The 19,713-nt window shown below is 35.2% G+C and overlaps 1 protein-coding gene across 1 annotated transcript in view; it reads left to right on the plus strand.

Moving 5' to 3' along the window:
• LOC126260583 (ecdysone-induced protein 78C) overlaps positions 1-16,517 on the plus strand; it is a 210,265-nt gene extending 193,748 nt beyond the window's left edge. The window contains exons 7-10 of the mRNA XM_049957919.1: positions 4,232-4,389; positions 6,498-6,677; positions 8,894-9,088; positions 16,006-16,517. Of these exons, the coding sequence (XP_049813876.1) occupies positions 4,232-4,389; positions 6,498-6,677; positions 8,894-9,085 (530 nt within the window). The 3' untranslated portion in view covers positions 9,086-9,088; positions 16,006-16,517. The remainder of the gene's footprint in view (positions 1-4,231; positions 4,390-6,497; positions 6,678-8,893; positions 9,089-16,005) is intronic.
• The last annotated feature ends 3,196 nt before the right edge of the window (positions 16,518-19,713 follow it).

Consider the following 19,713-nt stretch of genomic DNA (forward strand, 5'->3'; position numbering starts at 1 on the left):
ACCCTGTTTTGCTGCAGTATATTCCTGCAGACATATTTCCCAAACTTCCCTGGCTTCACAGAGACCCAAAAACATGGTTTGCCTTGGTGGACAACACAGCTCATGGGACTGCTCAATTACATCACAGCCCACTCCATATCCTGCATATCCACTGTGATTGTACCACATGAGCTTTGGCAATGCAGGAAGGACCCATCACTCCCCAGCAGCTTCCCAAACTCAACATAAGGGCCAATCTAGATGCCATGGCTCATGGTGATGCTACAGGGCACTGTTATTCACATCACTCCTCCCAGCAACAGACTCTATGTCTTGGACTCCACCAGAAACCTCACATTTTTAGCCAACACCAGGTGGATGCCATTGTAATTCCTCACCCTTGTGTTCCTTCAAGCCTTCTTCCTTGTGCCACAGTTACGGTTCCCTTGAAGCCTGCATGTTGCTGATGTAGATGGCCCGATTCGCGGGATCGATTTCCTTAAGCATTTTGGTCTCTCTCCCGACCTGCTTTTGGATGCCTTACTCTATCATGCAATTGACACATGCCTTCCTGACTCCTTGGCCCCTCCTCCCCCCTCCCCATCCCCCACCTGTGGTTCAATATGACCCCCTATTTCACACTACCCCTGAGTGCTCCCATTTGACAGCTAAGCTCATCAGTTCATTAGCTGAGCATCGGACTCAGCACTACAAGATTGACACAACAATATTCTTCATTAGCTGATCGCCAATGCATCAGCCAACCTGGCATGTGCTCTTCACATGGTCAACAGCCTCTCCACTTTATGGCCACCGGTTCTGCCTCCGCATCTCTCACTCCCTCACCTCCAACCATTCTTCATTTAATTCAGGACATTCAGACTATCGTTCAGGTACTTCTATCTCATCTTGATATGTATGTGTTCCCCCCATGTACTCAAACTTCTCTCATTGGTGTGATCGCAAATGGTACCTGCCATAGGTTATCCACTACAGAGTGTCCCCCAGACCGTTACAAGGTTTGATGCCTAACCGCTGAAAAACTGTGTCATATGAAAGCAGCCATTCATGGACTCTTAAATGCCAGTTGTTCAAGGAATATTGCAAGCTCAATACTTGTATCGTTATGGACAACTAACCTATTCCCAATGTACAATTCTTTACTCAACAACTCAACAGCACTTAGATTTTTAATGTGACTGACTGTCACAAAGCGCATTCAAATCCCTATGTACAAAGACAAGTTACCAAAAAAAGCTATCATTATGCCATTTGGCTTGTTTTAATACTGCTTTACACCATACAGCCTCAAGAACACCACTCATATGTGGCAACAGTTTATTGACTCCATACTTTTTCCCCTATCTTTTTGCTATACCTATCTTGACAAGATTCTCATCACTTAACACAGGTCCTTAAAGTACTTTCTGACCATGATGGGGAGGTTAACCATGAGAAATCACAACTGTGCTGTGCTAGTGTTACCTTCCTTGGTCAAGTTATCACCAAGGGAATCCATCTGACATCATACCATGTTGCATTTACCAATGAGCAGCCATTACCAGAGACCTAAGCCTTTGCTACTCCTTACCGAGTTTGTCAAAGACTCTGACCTCCTTTTCCTTGCCGAGCTCCCTGCCTTAGTCAAGCTTGTCCATTCACACACTGCCAACATCTGCACTTCACCTCTGTATGCTCAAACCATACTGTGAGTGTTCATATGCACAAGACCTAGAACAATGATAGTTCATTATACTCTGAGATGACATGGTCCAGGCAGGATTACAATTTCCTTACTTTAGCCCCACAGGTTGCTTCAGTGCATGAATAACACTTTACATATTTACATATTTGCCTCAATGGGAAACATCAGACCATGTCACTTAACTGAGTTAAATTCTGCTTGGACCCCTTCATAAGGACCCTCTGTCAATATCCAGTTCTGAGATGGCATCCATGGACATGCCTTCACCTTTTCCTGTTTATTCACTGGTGCCATTACTCCATTTGATGACTCCCTGCTGAACAATGTGCCCTCTTCCTGTGTAATCTGTATACTGTTGTCACCTCACTCTTCTCCCAGTGTTTCCATCTTCACAGCTGACATATCTGCATTTTGCTTTGAGGGTCTCTCTCTTCAACTCTGAGACAGCACCATATTCATTCTCCTTGCTGCTCCACATACACTCAATGATTCAGCAACTGTCCACATCACTCTTCTCTCCTCCTTTCACACAATGCTGATGAAGACAACATAATGGCTTCTGTCAACAACAACAGTCACCTCTCTATCACATCCCACTTATCGCACACCGTTCCTCTACAGTGTGGGACCCAACAATCCCTCTCTCTCAACCAGGCCAACCTCTGCTTTGTCCTCACTGCCTGTGGCACTATGTGGTCTCTAGGATCTGCAACATCGCACTGCCTCCGGCCTTGAGACATTGATAGTCTGACTAAACTGCCACGGCTCAGAGTGATACCATCTTTGACTCAGTCTGTTTTCTCTCGCCATTGTGATCATTAGTAAATTACAAACTTGCATCAATATATCATAATAAATACGTTTCATTGCATAAAGTGGTTGCATGTTATTATACCCACCAAGTATAGTGCCTCTTTCCCAGAAACTTCAAGGCATGTAAGATAAGGTCCCTCATGAAAACGCAGTATACTAAATTAATCATGAGGTCTCTGTTAAATGCTTGGAAATTCCTGAGACTTCTTAAGGCTGTCGTAGAACTGAGAAAATCAACATAAGTTAAAAATCATGTCAAATTGTTAAGCCTATTTAGAATCCTGAGGTGAAAAACATACAGAATATACTGAATGAACTGGATACAAATGCAAAAAAGTTGTCTGCCATATCAGAGATCAGAAGTACTTGTAAATATTAAGAGATTAATGCATCGGGCACAGACATAAGAAATATATGGGAAGGAAGCTGAAGAAAATTATTTAAGGAAGAAGAAATAGTGTCATTGAAGAAATGTGGAGTGACATTGGTGGCAAGCTACTACAATGAAGAAAACTAAAACCAAGAGCTAATTGAAGCTTAGGCGAGGACAAAATGGCATAGTCAGTGAATAAATAAGTATCAGTAAAAGAGATTATGCAAGATATTTCCAGTATCTCATTTGTTCTTGAAGTGTTTCTGATCTTTGAATTTTATGTTTTTGTTCACTGGTATGAGAGGCTGTAATCACATTCAGTATTAGATATTAGATATATTTGCCCATATACAAAACCAACTTGTTAAATTTTACTAATGTTTATTCTAGTAGTTCACAGCATGATAAAATCTAGTTTATAGTACTAGGCTATTGAGTGTATGTAACTGACCGACCATCCAGTAACATAACATTTACTGCTGAAGATAATTTCTGAGGAATACTGTGTTCACATTTTCATGTTTGTATTATTTTAATACTGCATATAACCTTATTTGGCAGCATGCATTACACCTGCATCTTCATCACAATAACACTTCTACAAAGCAAAATGGTATTCTTCTTGACACAGTCAAAACTTCCATTATGATTATAGTTACCCTTATGATTAAAATAAGGAGACAGGGATTGTTAGTCATTTCACTGAACTGTCATGAAATGGTGCAGTACCAAGGAGCAGGAATATTTCCAACGTGACCATTTTCCCACATTTTTCAATAAACATGTTAGCATTTTTCACACTGACAATCTCAGTTTTTTACCACTTGATAGCATACATTTTCATTATTGCTATGATCCTGTGCCATATTAGCTCGAACAATCTATAACAATAAGTGTATATTTATTCACAAGATTCAACAATAACTATAAATGAGTAATTGGAGATGTACCTTTGAACTCCTTGGAATAGATGACAAAGAATTGATCAGCTCTCAGACTTTTTGCAAACTGTTGGCAACCAAGAGTGCAGCATGACTTTCCTTAATTTCTGACCATTGAAGAATGCCATGCACCAGAGGGTCTGAATGTGTTTGTAATGTATGACAGTAACAAACTGATATAACAATGGCTGTTGTTGATACATATTGTTGGTAAGGAACGAACATTGATCAGTATCACTAAATGATATTTACAGACTTAATTCCCACCACTTTTTTCTTCACTAGTCCCATTTTGAGCTAATTTACTGTCTCACAGTAATCTCTTATAAAATATGATTATTTATTATGTAAAACAGGTTATTGGATTATGAATGAAATATGTAATATATGATACTAATTAAAATACTGTTGTGTGTGCAGGTTTCTGTGATCTGAGTCAAGATGATCAGCTAATACTTATCAAAGTTGGTTTCTTTGAAATATGGTTAACTCACGTTTCTCGGCTAACATCTGACTCTTCACTCACCTTCTCAGATGGAACATACATTACTAAGCAGCAGATGGAAGTGATGTATGATGTAAGTAAAATGATCTCCATGTTATGGAAACTTTTACATGCATCTGTCAGTAACAAGACACAAAGAAGAATACAGTTGACTTTGTTATCTGCTACTAAAATTCAGCTCACTGTTCTCACTTCTTTCTCATTTTTCCCTCTTGATGTTCCTCTGGTCTTTCAATTCTTCCTCTACAGTTACCTGTACATTCATTTATTCATTCCTTTCCATCATAGTTTGAAACCATTATAGTATATATCATGGTGACATATTTATGTTGAGCAATCATGTTGAGAAGTAAATCACTATTAACGTCTGTATGATTGTAGAGATAGCTGATAAAACAGAGAGCTAATATTGATTTCTTGACTCAATGCTAAAACACCTCACTTTCCTTCAGTTCGTAAATGTCAGATTTCGTTATTTAAATTTAGTGAAATAAATCGCATCTCGGTATCAGTTTCTACATTTTAACTTAATGTTCATAGAACTGTTTAGTGGGATTCAATACAGGCAGAATACAGTTCTGTTAACTGTGATTAAAGGAACCATGAAAATGTGGGTAGAATATACGTATGACCCAAACAGGCTATATTTTAAAAAATATGTTTGATGATGATGATGAGATCATCATCATCAAACATAATATTTTTTTAATTATAGCCTGTTTGGGTCATATGTTTAAGTTAGTTAAATTTTTTCAATATTTAATGTTTATAATCAGCTTTTTTAGTTTACATATTTTATTTTGTGTTATAGCATTAAGCTACTCAGTATGACAGATTGCATAATGAAGATCCTATTATACAGACAACAAAAATATATGACTTCTGTGAAACCGTACTATTTTCTCTCATCCTACTTATGAAACATGATAAAATACTCACTCAGTGTACGCCTAAATCCATAAATGTTAATCAGTGGCACAAAAAATATGTTATAGATACACCAAAACCTGCAATATTGTATAATATTGTCTTATCTACAATTTTTGTTTACTTACTAAAGCTCTGTGCAGCAGACATTTGAAATATTAATGATCATCAAATGTTAAAATGCTACTATAAATTCACTTAATTAACATAAAATACATTATGAATTTTTAGGGGTTTTCTTTATATGATTGACCTGAGGTATACTTTCAGGATTCTGAATTGATGATTGTATTTTGGCTATAGTATTTTGATAAACAAACTAGTCATCTTCTTCAGTTTCTCTGAGTACAAATAATTGCAATGATTAGGCTAGTTGCCAAAATATTGAGCAGAAAATGCAATTATCATTTCAGTCACAAACATGAAAACATACTATCAATCAAGTGCATTACTAATTCAGTATTTTCTCAAAAAAGTGACAATAGTGATACGTTTGTACACAAGGAAACCTATGCCAATTAGTGTTATAATATTATAGCTGCAAGATGTGTAAATTGTATTCAGTATGTTACTTGATCAATAATAACTCTTTGTTCTTCCTATGGTAAATTATGTTACCAAAGCAAATAAATGTGAAAAATTCTGTTTTACATAATTTGCTAGAAATTTTTACCACTTTTGTTAAATTTAGTTGTACATGCCATATTGTACAGCATTTTCTGCAACTATTTATTTACAACTGAGAACAAAACTTCCAGTTTTGTAGCCAAGTATTTAGTTCAGAAACCTCCACACTGATATAACATGATTACTGATGGAAAAATCCTTAGTTAGAAGAACTTATTCAGGTTCTCAACATCTAACTTGTTCATTCCACAACATTGTACTAACAAATGTAGACAGTAATACATACATGTTCACTGTATTCAATTACAGATGTATGGGCAGAAAATTTCATAAGTCTCAAAATCGCATTTTTTACTCAGTAGAATGCATAGTGAGTGAGTCATAAACCTATATCTTTCTCTTTTGGCCCCATCCTCTGTTTTTTAACCACCTTCTTCATTTTGCCTTCTGCTACTGTTTCTTTAAAAAAGATATTGTACCACATTCATTTGAACACTTCAATTTTCATGTCATCCTCAGTTTATATAGATTTTACTGTAAAGAACAATTTTGTCCTGTACCCTGTCTACAATATAGTGAATGTTTATCATAGCAAATGTATCTCATGTGACTGTACCCCTTCTACAGGTTGACTTCGTTACCTCAGTATTTCATTTTGCATCGACATTCAATGCGCTTGCTCTAAATGATACAGAGCTTGGGCTGTTTTCAGCCGTAGTGCTCCTAACTGCTGATCGCACTGGTATAACTGATATCAAAGCAGTTGAGCACCACCAAGACCGGCTTATTGATGCCCTCAAAGTCCAGGTATGAGTAAATTTTAATCTTTCCTAGAGAGAGAGAGAGAGAGAGAGAGAGAGAGAGAGAGAGAGAGAGAGAGAGAGAGACCAACCTCGCAAAGAAAATAAATTTAGAAATAGATCAGCAGCTTCTGAATTTTGCTTATAACAACTATAAGAGAAGACTATGACACTTTGATTCACAGCATTCTTTTCTCACTGCTCTTCTTTTTGCTAATGTAGTGTAATTCTACAGAAAGCTTTAATTTTGAAAAATGTTTTATACATAAGTCCATGATGAAATAACAACATATTATGAAAAGGATAGATTGTTGTTCACCACATAAAGGAGACAGGCACAATGAAAAGACTGCTGAACATTTAATCTTTTGGACAAAAATGTCCTCCTTCAGAGATAGAAAGCACACTCACATTCGCAAAAGCACAATTCACGCACACATGGCCACTACCTCTGGCCACTATGGCCTGATTAAAGTGCCTATGTGCAACTCAACGCTTCCACAATATGGTTAGTAGCAACCTATATGTTTAAAATTTGCTGTTTTACCCTGTTTTAAAAAAATGTAATCTTCTTGTTAGAGAAGTTTTATTTGCCCAGACTGCACTCCTTACATAAGTGGACTACTAGTTTTAGAAAATTTTAATTGATATCTTCAGATCATCTGCATAAATCAAACATTGTGCCGTTCTACATAGAACACTGTCATCTAGTCATGAACATAGGAGCTCAATTCACTGGAACCAACACCAGTGTAGTATTACCCATCAAGTAATAAAAACATAATTGTGGTAAACATTCACAACAGTTACTGATAAAATACACTTGGTACATAAGGTGTTACTAATACTGAGTGTATTGACATCTGATACCAGCTATACTCACGCTAACTGGTGCATTGGTTCCAGTAAGTTGAGTCCTATACATTCATGATTAGGTAACTTTTTGCACCCTACAATAAAACAAAACAACCAAATGATTAGATAACAGTGCAGTACATAGTATAGTGAACTGAGAATTATTCTCTTTCTCTGACATGAAATGACATGCAGATGACTAAAGAGATTGTGCCATGTTGAGAGCCAATAATTAAGTGATATCAATAACTAAATGAAATCAAACGCAAAAGGTTATGAAATTGGGGGATTGATAAGCAATAGAACAGACTGTTTAGAGGAATAAAACATGAAATGACTTCATTTATTTCAATAACTTTTACACACACACAAAGAAAAAAAGCAAATCTCAGGGCCAGTTTGACATGGCACGTATGCAAATCCGTTAGTAAGGGGAAGGAAGGGGAATGAATGATCTCACCATTCTTCAAATACATTTGTTATGTGGTGGTGATACTGGCAGGTATTGGGTGGAGATGATGCGTCGCCTCAGAGCTGTGCAATGTGAGTCGGCCACTCTGCTTGGTGGTCTGCAGCTATTAAGGGTCCAGAGCAATGTCTGCATTGACAGATAACTGTGTGTTGCCATAGCCAAAGCAATATTCTCACAGTGTCAGAAGGCAGATGTTGGTAATGGATGGAAGAGCCCCTGTGTTCTCTTGCTTCTGTACTGTCACACCAACTTATCCTTCATTCCTCATCCATATCCCAGCTCAAAGACTCCTCAAACATTTTCCTCCTCTTAACATTGCTGACCAAGCCTTCCAGTACAGTGTGGAAATTCTCTGTCTTGCATGAGCTGGTGTGTGACTCAGGAACTGGCATCCTCCTCACAGTTTCACTCTCAAGGCTGTTCCCAATGTTGGCCACACTTTATTTCAATGTTTTTCTGCACTCCTAAGATGAGAAAGCAGCCATGCAACACTTCTATGACAATTAAAATTTGCCAAAACTAGTAGTCTATACATGTAAGTACTGCAGTCTGGGCAAATAAAACTTCTCTAAAAAGTAGACTATATTTTTCATAGTAAGAAATCATTCCCCTGCTGACAATGTCAGGTAGCCATTAAATTGTTTTATGTTGTGATTGACACAACTCCAGTGCTCAATTTTCTCCATCTGCCAAACATGTGATTTTCATGAGCCTCAATTTTGTGGAGCAGACAAATGAAATATTCAGAGAAAGGCAGCAGAAGGAAAAGGCTTGGAAAAGTAGTACTGTAAATCTTTTAAACATTTGATATACTGATTGAGAAAATATTTTTAATAGCATTATATAAAATGAGGTTATTTCTATTTTTATTTATTATTATTTTTATGTTTTTCCAGATTGGGCGAAATCATGCAAGTGATCCACAGTTGTTTGCAAGTCTGCTTGTGAAGCTGCCAGAACTAAGAAATCTTGGTGTTAAACATTCAACACACCTCGAATGGTTTCGCCTCAACTGGACAAAACTGAGGCTGCCTCCCCTCTTTGCAGAGATATTTGACATTCCAAAATGTGAGGAGGATCTACAGTAGAAGGTATGATTTCATTGCTTCTACTTTCAGTACTTTTCTGACACCAGATATATTTTCTAACTTTATGGTTTGTATTGAATTTACATTTTTTATACATTTCATTTTTAGTTGTTGTCCTTTTCTCCTTAATTTTACACTCTACTTCTTCCAAAACAAACTTGTTCTCAGTCACATTTCATTATATTTTGAAGACATTGTTAATAGTAAGGTCATTTCATTACTGTGTATTACATGTTGCTTTAAGTTATTGTTCAAGAATGCTCCTCAGAACTAAGCATCCTTGTGGCTGAGTTTATTTTTTTGTTGTATTTACACCTTTTCTGGCTATGATAGATGCTACAATGAAGTGGTCTCATGTTGATTATGAGCAGTGGTGTGTTTGAAATATTTTCCTTGGCCACTTTCAAGACAACTGCATAATATCAATGCTGGGTGACCTCCATTGCAGAGGCATCAAAAGGCAGGGTGAAATTTGTGATGACCTTCGCATTCTGTGACACATCCACAGTGACATTGGGCAGAATTGTGGTGAATTTTGGTACCAGTATGACATCATGAACCCACCTTACACCCCATATGAACTTCTGAGCTCTGGCCTCTTTTTCACATGTGCTGGTACATTACTTTTTGAAGTATCACTGAACCCAAGGATAATGTCATAGGGCTCCATAATTTTTCAGCATTATAGAGGAAGTTTGTAGGCACCTCTGAGACAAATTTAAAACTTCTGTGCCACAATGGAGGCCAATTATGGGGTTCTGAATAAGTGATCCTTTAATTATTTTGTACAGTGTATTATGGGACAGACTTATGTTAGCTAATATTATACTGAACCAAATAAAATTACATATTTTAGTGTTACCAGCGAAGTCCTAAAACCTTAAAAGGAGCATAATTACAAATCCTGTTCCACTGTAACATTCATATTTACTGTTGAAATCCAAATGGGTAGAACAATAAATGAACTGCTCGGTAGGAGCTGCCTGTCTCATATATTGAGTAAGGTACATATACGTAATGAAACATGTATAATTCAGTTAGACAAATTGAATTAAATAGTAGTGTATGAGAAGACAGATTACAGATTGTTATTTACCATAAAGCTTTCAGCCTCAGCCTTCATTGGAAAAAGAAAAGCAGACACCATTCATTCAAACAAGCAGGCAAGCCTCACGCACACATGACTGCAAACTCCAGCACCTTGGACATTCTGGCCTGAGCTGCTGGAGTTGGCAGTCGTGTGTGTGAGGTGTGCTTGCTTGTGTGAATGAATGGTGCGTGTTTCTCTTTTTCCAATGAAGGCTGAGGCCAAAGGCTTATGTGTAACTGGGTTTTTAACTGAGCCTGTCTGATGCTTAGTGTGTTATCTTTAATGTAAGTAGCAATCTGTCTTTTCTACATTGTTGATGCTCCTACCTGGAGTTTCCATTGTTTGAGTTATATAGTAGAAACATCCAAACAGGATAGATACAATATGTTAATGCAGTGTTACACGTGACTAACTGAGACATTACTCCCACTTTGAACAGAATAGGCAAAAAAATGAATTGGGTAAGGAGTCCTATCTGTACAATGAAATGTAATACTGTGACCCCAGAAGTAACAGGTTACCGCAAAATATGTTAATTCAATGCCGGTGGCTCTTAGTGAAAACATAGTACTGGATGAAGTGTGCAGAATGTCATAAACAGTTAGATGCAACATTGCATTAACATATTTTTCCTGTCCTATTTGGATGTTTCTACTATGTGATTCAATTAGTCTAAGTGAACTACACATGTTTCATTACGCATTTAGGGTTTTGCTGGTAACACAAACAGAGGTAATATCGTTTGGCGCAGCATAATTAACATAAATCATTCCATAATAGTTAATATCGATATTAAGATGCTGCATTTTTTACTGTATCTATGGTCCTGACAATGGTGGAATGGACCACCAAAACTGGCCACAATTAAATGAATAATAAGTACAGATACACAACTGATGGTATTATTCATTTGTTCACATACAAGAGACAACAGTCTAGCAATTCATACTCTAAACTTGCTTTATAAAAAGTAAATGAACCAAGGTGGTAATTGTGGCTTGGTGCTCGGAACATATGAAATAGATTTTAAAAAAAATAGAAAATGAAATAGGGTACCTACATGGAATTTGTGGGCAAAGATCAGCATATCAATTTTAGTCTTATAACAGTGTAAAGTGGAAAATGTATTTTGAAAACCTGGAAAGAGTGCAGATAAAGTACAGAGATAGGAAAATACCTAACACTATCTACAAAACCCAAGTAGAAATAATAAAGGGAAAAATCAGGAAACACAATCTCATATTAAGAAGTATGTTAGGTCATCTTGCACTTTATTGCTACTGTCATTCAGGGTAATGAGGAGAAATGGAAATCTGAGAAAGATATGACATAAGTAAAAGTATTCTAATATTAAATAGGAAACACTTTGCTGTGGTTCTGAAATATGAGTTTCCTATTTAATATTGTTGTCATGTTTTGTCAAGTACCAAAAGAAAATTCAGTTAATGTCATAAAAGCATTGTGCAATAAATGAAACAAGACAACACAAGGTACTTGAAATAAGGTAGACATAGTATGTATCCATTCATTCATTCATAAATTGTGTGCCATAAATCCAGTCATGGAAAGGCTTCAGGGAAGTAGAAAAAGTTGAATTCTACATCAGCAGGCAAAAGTGACCATAACTCGCTACCTCTGTGAAGTATACTAACAATAAATTATGACTAGTACTGATCTGCTCATCAGACTGACAGTTACTTCTAAACTACTTTATATATGCATGTTACAAGAGAAAAAGCCACTTTTAAAAAAGTCTCTGCTTCTCCTCCAACTCTACCCAGCTGCTGTTTTCAACTGATACTTTAAACACTGCATTTATGTAACTTTACACAAACCTGCCATCAGCTGTCTATATACTTACAAATCAGGATCTATGCAATACAGATATTATGCTTACATGATATTTACATTCCTGACTCCAAATATTTTGATAAATTATAGAAGGAATGGATAATTATATATTCTTTCACTTTCTCTGTAATGGGATGCTGCTGGATATCAGACAGAAAATTGAAAGTCCCAAAATATTTAAAAATATTTGGAGGACTTTGTTTCCTATTTGGGGTCCAGCAGTAACCCATTACAGATTTTTGCACCATAAAATATTTTGATAAATTATAGAAGGAATGTATAATGATATATTCTTTCACTTTCTCTGTAATGGAATGCTGCTGGATATCAGACAGAAACCTGGAGAGGGATGCTTGGTTTATACATAAATTATTTCTACTTCTAGTGTTGTGATCATGAATTGCTGAGTTCCTCCTAAATTCACTCTTGTTATTAAACACAAATACCATTATGGAGTATATGTGTTGGTGTATAAGTGTAGCCCATCTCCATATCAGTGACTGAGAAATACTTTGCCTCTTCCAAAGAATCTAGGATGTGATCAGTGCATGACAATGGGTCAAGATCTTTTTTCATGGTTCTGTCCAGTCATCAGTAGTCACACAGAAACAGTGTGTGCTGTCCTTCTTCACAACGACAAAATGAGAGAACCAAGGATTCTCTAAAGGTTCAATGATGTCATTTTGCAGCTTCCTCTCCACTTCCTCCCTAATTCCATATACATAAACTGTTAATTGATAGCTGATCCCCAGGGTGTATTATCAGGGACCACTTGGTCTCTCCTCTCTGGATCTGAAAGCATCCAAAAAATGGCACAGGGCAGATCACATTTACCGATGTTGTTCCTCAGTCAGGCCCGATCCTTTGGCACTTCAACAATATAGTGTTATGACATCCTTTGCATGCTGCGTGGTTCTTTAGGGGATACAGGAGCGATGTTCATGAACAGAGAATTTAGATATTAATTTATTCTACATCTGATATCAAATAGTAAAAATAATACATAACTTTGCTGCTGTATTTGCAGTGTCAATTGCTAACAGTAGATTTGAATTTATAAATATACACAGATACAAAAGATTTATAAATCTCTCACTCTTCAATAGAGTATCTATTCTGAAGAGGTTGAGCCCTGGCCACGATGAAAGTCTATACATGTTATTCAACTGGCAAACACACAAAATGGGCTCAGTCCATGAATATTCAAACTTAAGAACACCTGCCACTGGAGTTCTGGAGAAAGGATGCTTGCATGTCATTGGCAGCTGTGTAATCATTCGTGGCAGTGCCCTCGTGCTATGTTGGCAGCTCTAGGAAATGCAACGGTGTAACTGGCGATGCACATATTTGAAAGTGTGGCTGACCGGATATTGGCTGAGACCTCAGATAGTATTTATTTATATTTATTCATTTATCCATCCATAGACAATAAATATTGTATGGATGTTGTCCAAAAGTACATCAATTTATGGTAAACAATTTATGGAAAAGGATCATACAAAATTTTACATTAAGTAGTAGAAAGAATAAAACATACAAAATTGTACAAAAAACTGTACAAAGAATAATACTTGGTCATACAAGACACAGTAATACAACTTTTTACAGATGTATACTAACAGTGTTGTAACTGCATAGTTTGTTTGCTCTAAAGCTTTACTTCTGTCTTTCCTAAAGAGGAAGCCCTTATATTCACTACAATAATTCAGTAAAGATTTTACCACACTCAACAGCTATCCATCAGATATACAAAATTAACAGAAACCTTAGGGGATGAAAGACAGTGTTTTCAATTTTACCTTGATATAAACATTATAAGAATTATTTATTTTCCTAAATAGTCATTTACCGAGTAAAAACATTGTTCAAGTAAAAATTCTTTAAATTCTACTTTAAATCTGTTTTCATCTAACTTTCTGATGTTGGCTGGCAGTCTGTTGTAGAGTTTTATACCAATATGGCTCACATGCGTTTGTGTGTCTGTTCTTTTTGTTCGCTGAATATGGAGTGCTGTGCTATTTTGGGTATTGTAGTTATGCAAGTTGGCATTTGTCTGAAAATCTGCAAGGTGGCCCTAACATAAAAAACACATTTGTGTAGATATATAAGGAAGGTATTCTTAGGACTTTAAGCTTGTGGAATAAGAGTTTGCATTGTGTCTGCGGATGATTGTGTGTTATTATTCGGATAGCTCTCTTCTGTAACAGAAAGATTTGGACAGCAAGTGATGGAACCCCAAAATATTATTCTGTATGATGCAAGAGACTGAAAGTAATCAAAATATGCCACCCTGGCACCCTCTGCAGTACAAACATTTCCAATAATTCTAAGAGTAAAACAGGCTGAGTTGAGTTTCCGCAAAAGTTCCATTACGTGGTCATGAAAATTAAAAAATGGTTCAAATGGCTCTGAGCATTATGGGACTCAACTTCTGAGGTCATTAGTCCCCTAGAACTTAGAACTAGTTAAACCTAACTAAACTAAGGACATCACACACATCCATGCCCGAGGCAGGATTCGAACCTGTGACCATAGCGGTCTCGCGGTTCCAGACTGCAGCGCCTAGAACCGCACAGCCACTTCGGCCAGCTTAAAATTAAAATTTTATCTACATGAATCCCCAGCAATTTTGTTAATGCCATTCTGTCTATGGCCTTGTCACCCAACAACAAATCAAGAATTACATCTTGACATATTTTCCCAAAGTGCATATAATTTGTTTCATTTACATTTAGTGTCAACCGGTTTGCAATGAACCAAGCATGGACATTCTTTATTACTTAATCAGTAGTTTGCAGCATTTGCTTTGGTACACCTATTATCACACTAGTGTCATCTGTGAATAGTATGGCCTTTGCTGCTCCATCTGAGGTGTCAATGTTTACTTTCTTTCACTATAGACATTACTTTTTTATATTAAGCACATTCTGAAGTGTTCAACATATAAATAATTATCAGGAAAATTGATGATCCAAAGCCTTCATCATCTCACAAACAATCTCTAACAACTTACAATCAAGTGAAAGTACTTCAGTTTGACACCACACGAATATTCAGTGGTTTGTTTATTTTTCAAAGAGCTCTTCAGATGACCTGTTGAGGTTATGTCAAATCAGTTGCAGACCCTTAACTTTTAGAAACTTTCAAAGCAGACAGTAAATATTTAACCCAAGATTTGGACACTAGTATTTACCAACACTACACAACAGGATGTGGTATTCAGTCCTGCTCAGTTTTTTACATACAGCAACTGGTTTCTATGTAGGTTAGAAACTTTACAGAAACAGTCATCCATAACAGTACATACCCATCACGACAATTGGTTAAACATTTTGCTTCAATTTTCTTCACTATAACCATGATTTTTTTCCTCATTCCTGTCATAATCAAGGTCTTTGATTTGTATCCTTCGTGTTTTAATAATCTATTTTAATTGTTACCTTGTAAGAATTAGTCTTGTCTCAGCATTTAAATGAATTGATCTGTCCAATATATCAGTCACTGACATTCTTGTTGGTGACAAGAAGTGTGAGCATTAATACAATATTTTCAGAAGCATGAGGCAAAATCTCCTCATTTCATTACATGTAAGAGTGGTCTAGATGATTTATATATCCACAGTAATAAATGTGAAAAACCACTACTTCATCTCGGTTGTTTATGTCAGAATGTTGTACAGTACATCCAAAGGTAGAATCTACCCTACTCCATAAACGACACATTTTGATTTTATTGTTTCTTGCCTGCCTATCTTCCATCCATATGGTGGTATGGTTAATTGTTGCAGCTTTGGTTTTAATTGTTGTTGTTTTCAAAATTATTTAAATAAAATTGTTTTCCTATGAATGAAAGTGCTTATTATTGATGTGGTGCTACCTTATCATAGACATATTTTATATTATATTGTAATGAATTAAAATTATAACAAAAGCATTTACTTTTTCAAACGCTATCTCATAATTTATTCCTTTTTTTTCAGGTTTTCTGGCCTCTTCCTCCATTCGAGGCACTTTTGTGATAGATACTCACTGTGATTGGGCAGTTGGAAGTCATGCACATTGTGTGTGTTTATTTTAATTCATTTTTCATGTTCATACAAGTGAGATTGTTAAATAATTTCTCAATAATATTTGGAAATCTTTTTATCACTCATCTACTGTACTCTATCTTCAACTTTTTCGAGAAGTGGAAGCAAGTTAGAAGTGATCACAGTGAGTGTGCCAGAAATGAACTTGCTGGTACGGAATGCTGACTATCACGACTGTGCTCTCTCTCCTCTTCTTGCTCAATGGTTAGTGCTGGTGCAATAGAGCTATGCTCCCAACACAGTCTATTTTTATTGTTAGGTGCAGCTATAGGCCTATATTTCCTATACCTATACACCTCAGACCTGGATTTTTTCTTTGAAAATTAATTTATTATTTCAAGGTGTTTATAAAGAACACAATGCTCACGTTTGTTGTGCATGGAAACATATCATAATTGTATAAGATTAGCAGGGCTATGCATTTTGTGCATTTTAATATCTGCTAGATATCAATTCCTCTCTAAAGAAAAGTATATATATACTGTATATTTGATGTTGTGTAGTTGTAAATATTTATTAATAGAAATGTTAAAATAATAATTATGATTACTGAAAAATAAAATATTTATAAATATAAAATCTGAGGAATAGGGTGGGAAGGGTGGGCTCTAGCTCTTTCTTGGGGTAAGTTACTGTAAACCAACCGATCATATCACGAAGTGTCGAAAATGTTAGACTTTGCTTGCTTGTCCTACAAAGAGATTCAATCACATAATGTGTTCAAACAAGAAAACTGTAGTTGTTTAATACTGAGTATTACTCTAAGCTGTTGGAATAGATGTACTGGTGTGGAGACTTGCTGTACAAGTAATTTTTAACATGGTTGGGAAGTGAATGTAGCTGCTCCTATCTTATTGTTCTTGTTATCCTCTAAGTACAAAAATCATTGAGAGGCTGGGTTATGTAATTTCTTACTGTGCATTTGTGAAAGAGACTCTATGGATTAAACCAGGGATTATAATCAATATATTATTAAAATATTTATTTGTTTGTTATTATTCACTTACACTGAATAAATCTATAAATGTGGCCAAAGAATGTAACTGTCAAAAATGTTATTGAATTTCTACTGTACCACTTTCACTCTTACATGCTGTTTCTGTGAGGAGCGCTTATCGAATTACCTGAACAGAACAGCACCTAAATGAATAAATGTTTATTTCATTAAAATATATGTGGTTGCTTTAATAAATGGCTCAGTTCATATTTGATAAACAATATACATTATATTTGTCTTTGTAATGTATGGCTGTTTCATGTGGAAATTTATTCAGAACTATAAATGTGGTACTTAACTGTCCCTATTGTCTGTTAAAATATATTTAAAACATCAGAGCATCTGTGTTACAAAGACAGAGCTTCTTTTAAAAATTAATTGTCAGGTTCACTATGGTTGTTTATTAAATAAAATTATAAAATGTTTTTATTACTAAGACTTCTATGAGTGTGCTGTTTACAGAAAAATCTTGTAAATGTTAGAATTACAATTTTTATATATTTATAATTTTATTTCCAAGGAATGGATATTTATATAAAAATGTATGGTTAAATTTAATATACAAAGATCAACAAATCAAACTGTGTGTGAGAACAAGGTATAAGTTCAATCAATAATACAAGTATAACTATTGTAGTAGTAGTAGAACATTTCACAAACAGGCAAAATCAACATCTATATTTACACTGTAAATAACTGTGACTCATTAAATACTTTTTTTGCCTGCAATCAACCTTTCACTGCCTCTACCAATATAAGATGCAAATACAAAATGAAAAGACAAAATAGCTACAAGTAGCAGCTGTGTGGTTTGGGTATGTTATGTGTGAAAAACAAAGACTCTACATACTGTATTGTTATGTGTAATTTATTTTTTATTTTTGCACAATAATACTGAAGTATTTTGATATCTTATGTTACTTCTTGATGTTGTTACTTTTTCTCTTGTTGTTTTGAATGTTTACACTTTCATAAAAAATGAAGGTCTACACTGTTTGTCAGACTTGGATGTTTTTCTACTGAAAGCTTTTTAGATGTTGTATTTTTGTCCTATTAAAATTTTTGCATTTCATAAACTGTATATTTCATACATTGGACATATCACTATAGTAGACTTTTCCTGGAGCAATATCCGACAATGTGGTAAGTGCTTCCTTTTGGCTAGTTCACAAATTCAACTTAATTTTTCCAGAAATAGATTTTTTTTATTTTCATTTGAATCTTCTTTAGAAGTTCCTCACATAACTCTGTTGCATTCACTACACTATTTCTAGTGGTGAGGTCAATAGTTCTCAATGAATTCCCATACAGTACTGTCACATCTGATGGTAAGATTAAGAGGTCTCAAAACTTGATAAGAAGTAGCCTGTGTATGTGTTTATCACACATTTGGAAAGCTCCAAATTTCATCTGATTTATTCCTAAAAAGAAATTAAAGTATATGAATACATTTCTTGTTGATAATATCACATTTACTTAGTAAGATGTTTTACATTCATTTCTGTTCTTGCCACATTTTAGTCGGTGCTCCTATCTTGTTTCAAAAATGATATTTTCAATGTGATGCATTATATTTAAAATGGTATACTTTTTGCACGATCAGAAAACTCTTGTTGGTGTTGTACTTTCAGTATTTAAAGATAGCCAAATTAAAAAAGGGGTTGCTGGAAAAACTGCTTTGCTTGAATAGCTGTACATTCATTTTATGATTATAATTTCCAGTAGTTTATGTTAAAGTGAATTTGAAAACAATTCATGTTACATGGGCTTTTTTATATACTTTTATGGGTACCGCATTCAAACCTCTGTTAAGTAGCTTATAACACAGGAAAGATATCTTTTATTTTCTTGCTTTTTGTTACAAATTTTCAAGAAATTGAACATTATATTTCTGTATTAACACAGCATAAATTAATAACTTTCAATTTGGCCTGTGTATGAACTTCTGTGAAACCATTTTTAAAATGTGAACTTCATTTTGACAATCACTGTGATCAGATAATGCACAGATTTGAATGGTTTAAATTTATTTGAAATATGTGAATGGAATACTGACCTCACATGTTAAATGTTTTCTTTAATAAATTCAGAACCATAAGAAAATAATTATTTGTTTTTTCATGTTTTTGTGCCTCTGATATCACTACACTAAATGAAACAATGAAATATTCACTATGCACTATTCTCAACAACTTTGTCAAAAGAAGCTTGTATATACAAACAAGGCAGAACATTATCCATCAACTGTGAAATAACAAATAAATAGATAACAAACCTCAGACACACTCAGATTCCTCCCCTTTTTGTGAGTATCTGCCACTTTTTTTCTCTCTTCCTTGGTCAATCTAAATAATTTAGAAACATTTTCTCCTTCCAGAGATGTCTTTTGTAGCATAATTGCTCCATGTCTAATTACTTCAATATAAATGGAGTGTTAAAGTCTAACTTTCCTTCCACCTCACCTTATTCCATGAAGTATCCCTCATCAAATTCAGTGTTAAGGTAAAAATCTCTCAACTGTTACAAATTTATTTTCATTCTGTGTAAATATATGAAAATCTTGTTATCTTGCAGAATTAGTTGAAAAGTATTTTTCTCCTCCT

This window comes from Schistocerca nitens, chromosome 5 (genome assembly GCF_023898315.1).
Source record: "Schistocerca nitens isolate TAMUIC-IGC-003100 chromosome 5, iqSchNite1.1, whole genome shotgun sequence".
In the NCBI taxonomy this organism is placed as follows: Eukaryota; Metazoa; Arthropoda; class Insecta; order Orthoptera; family Acrididae; genus Schistocerca; species Schistocerca nitens.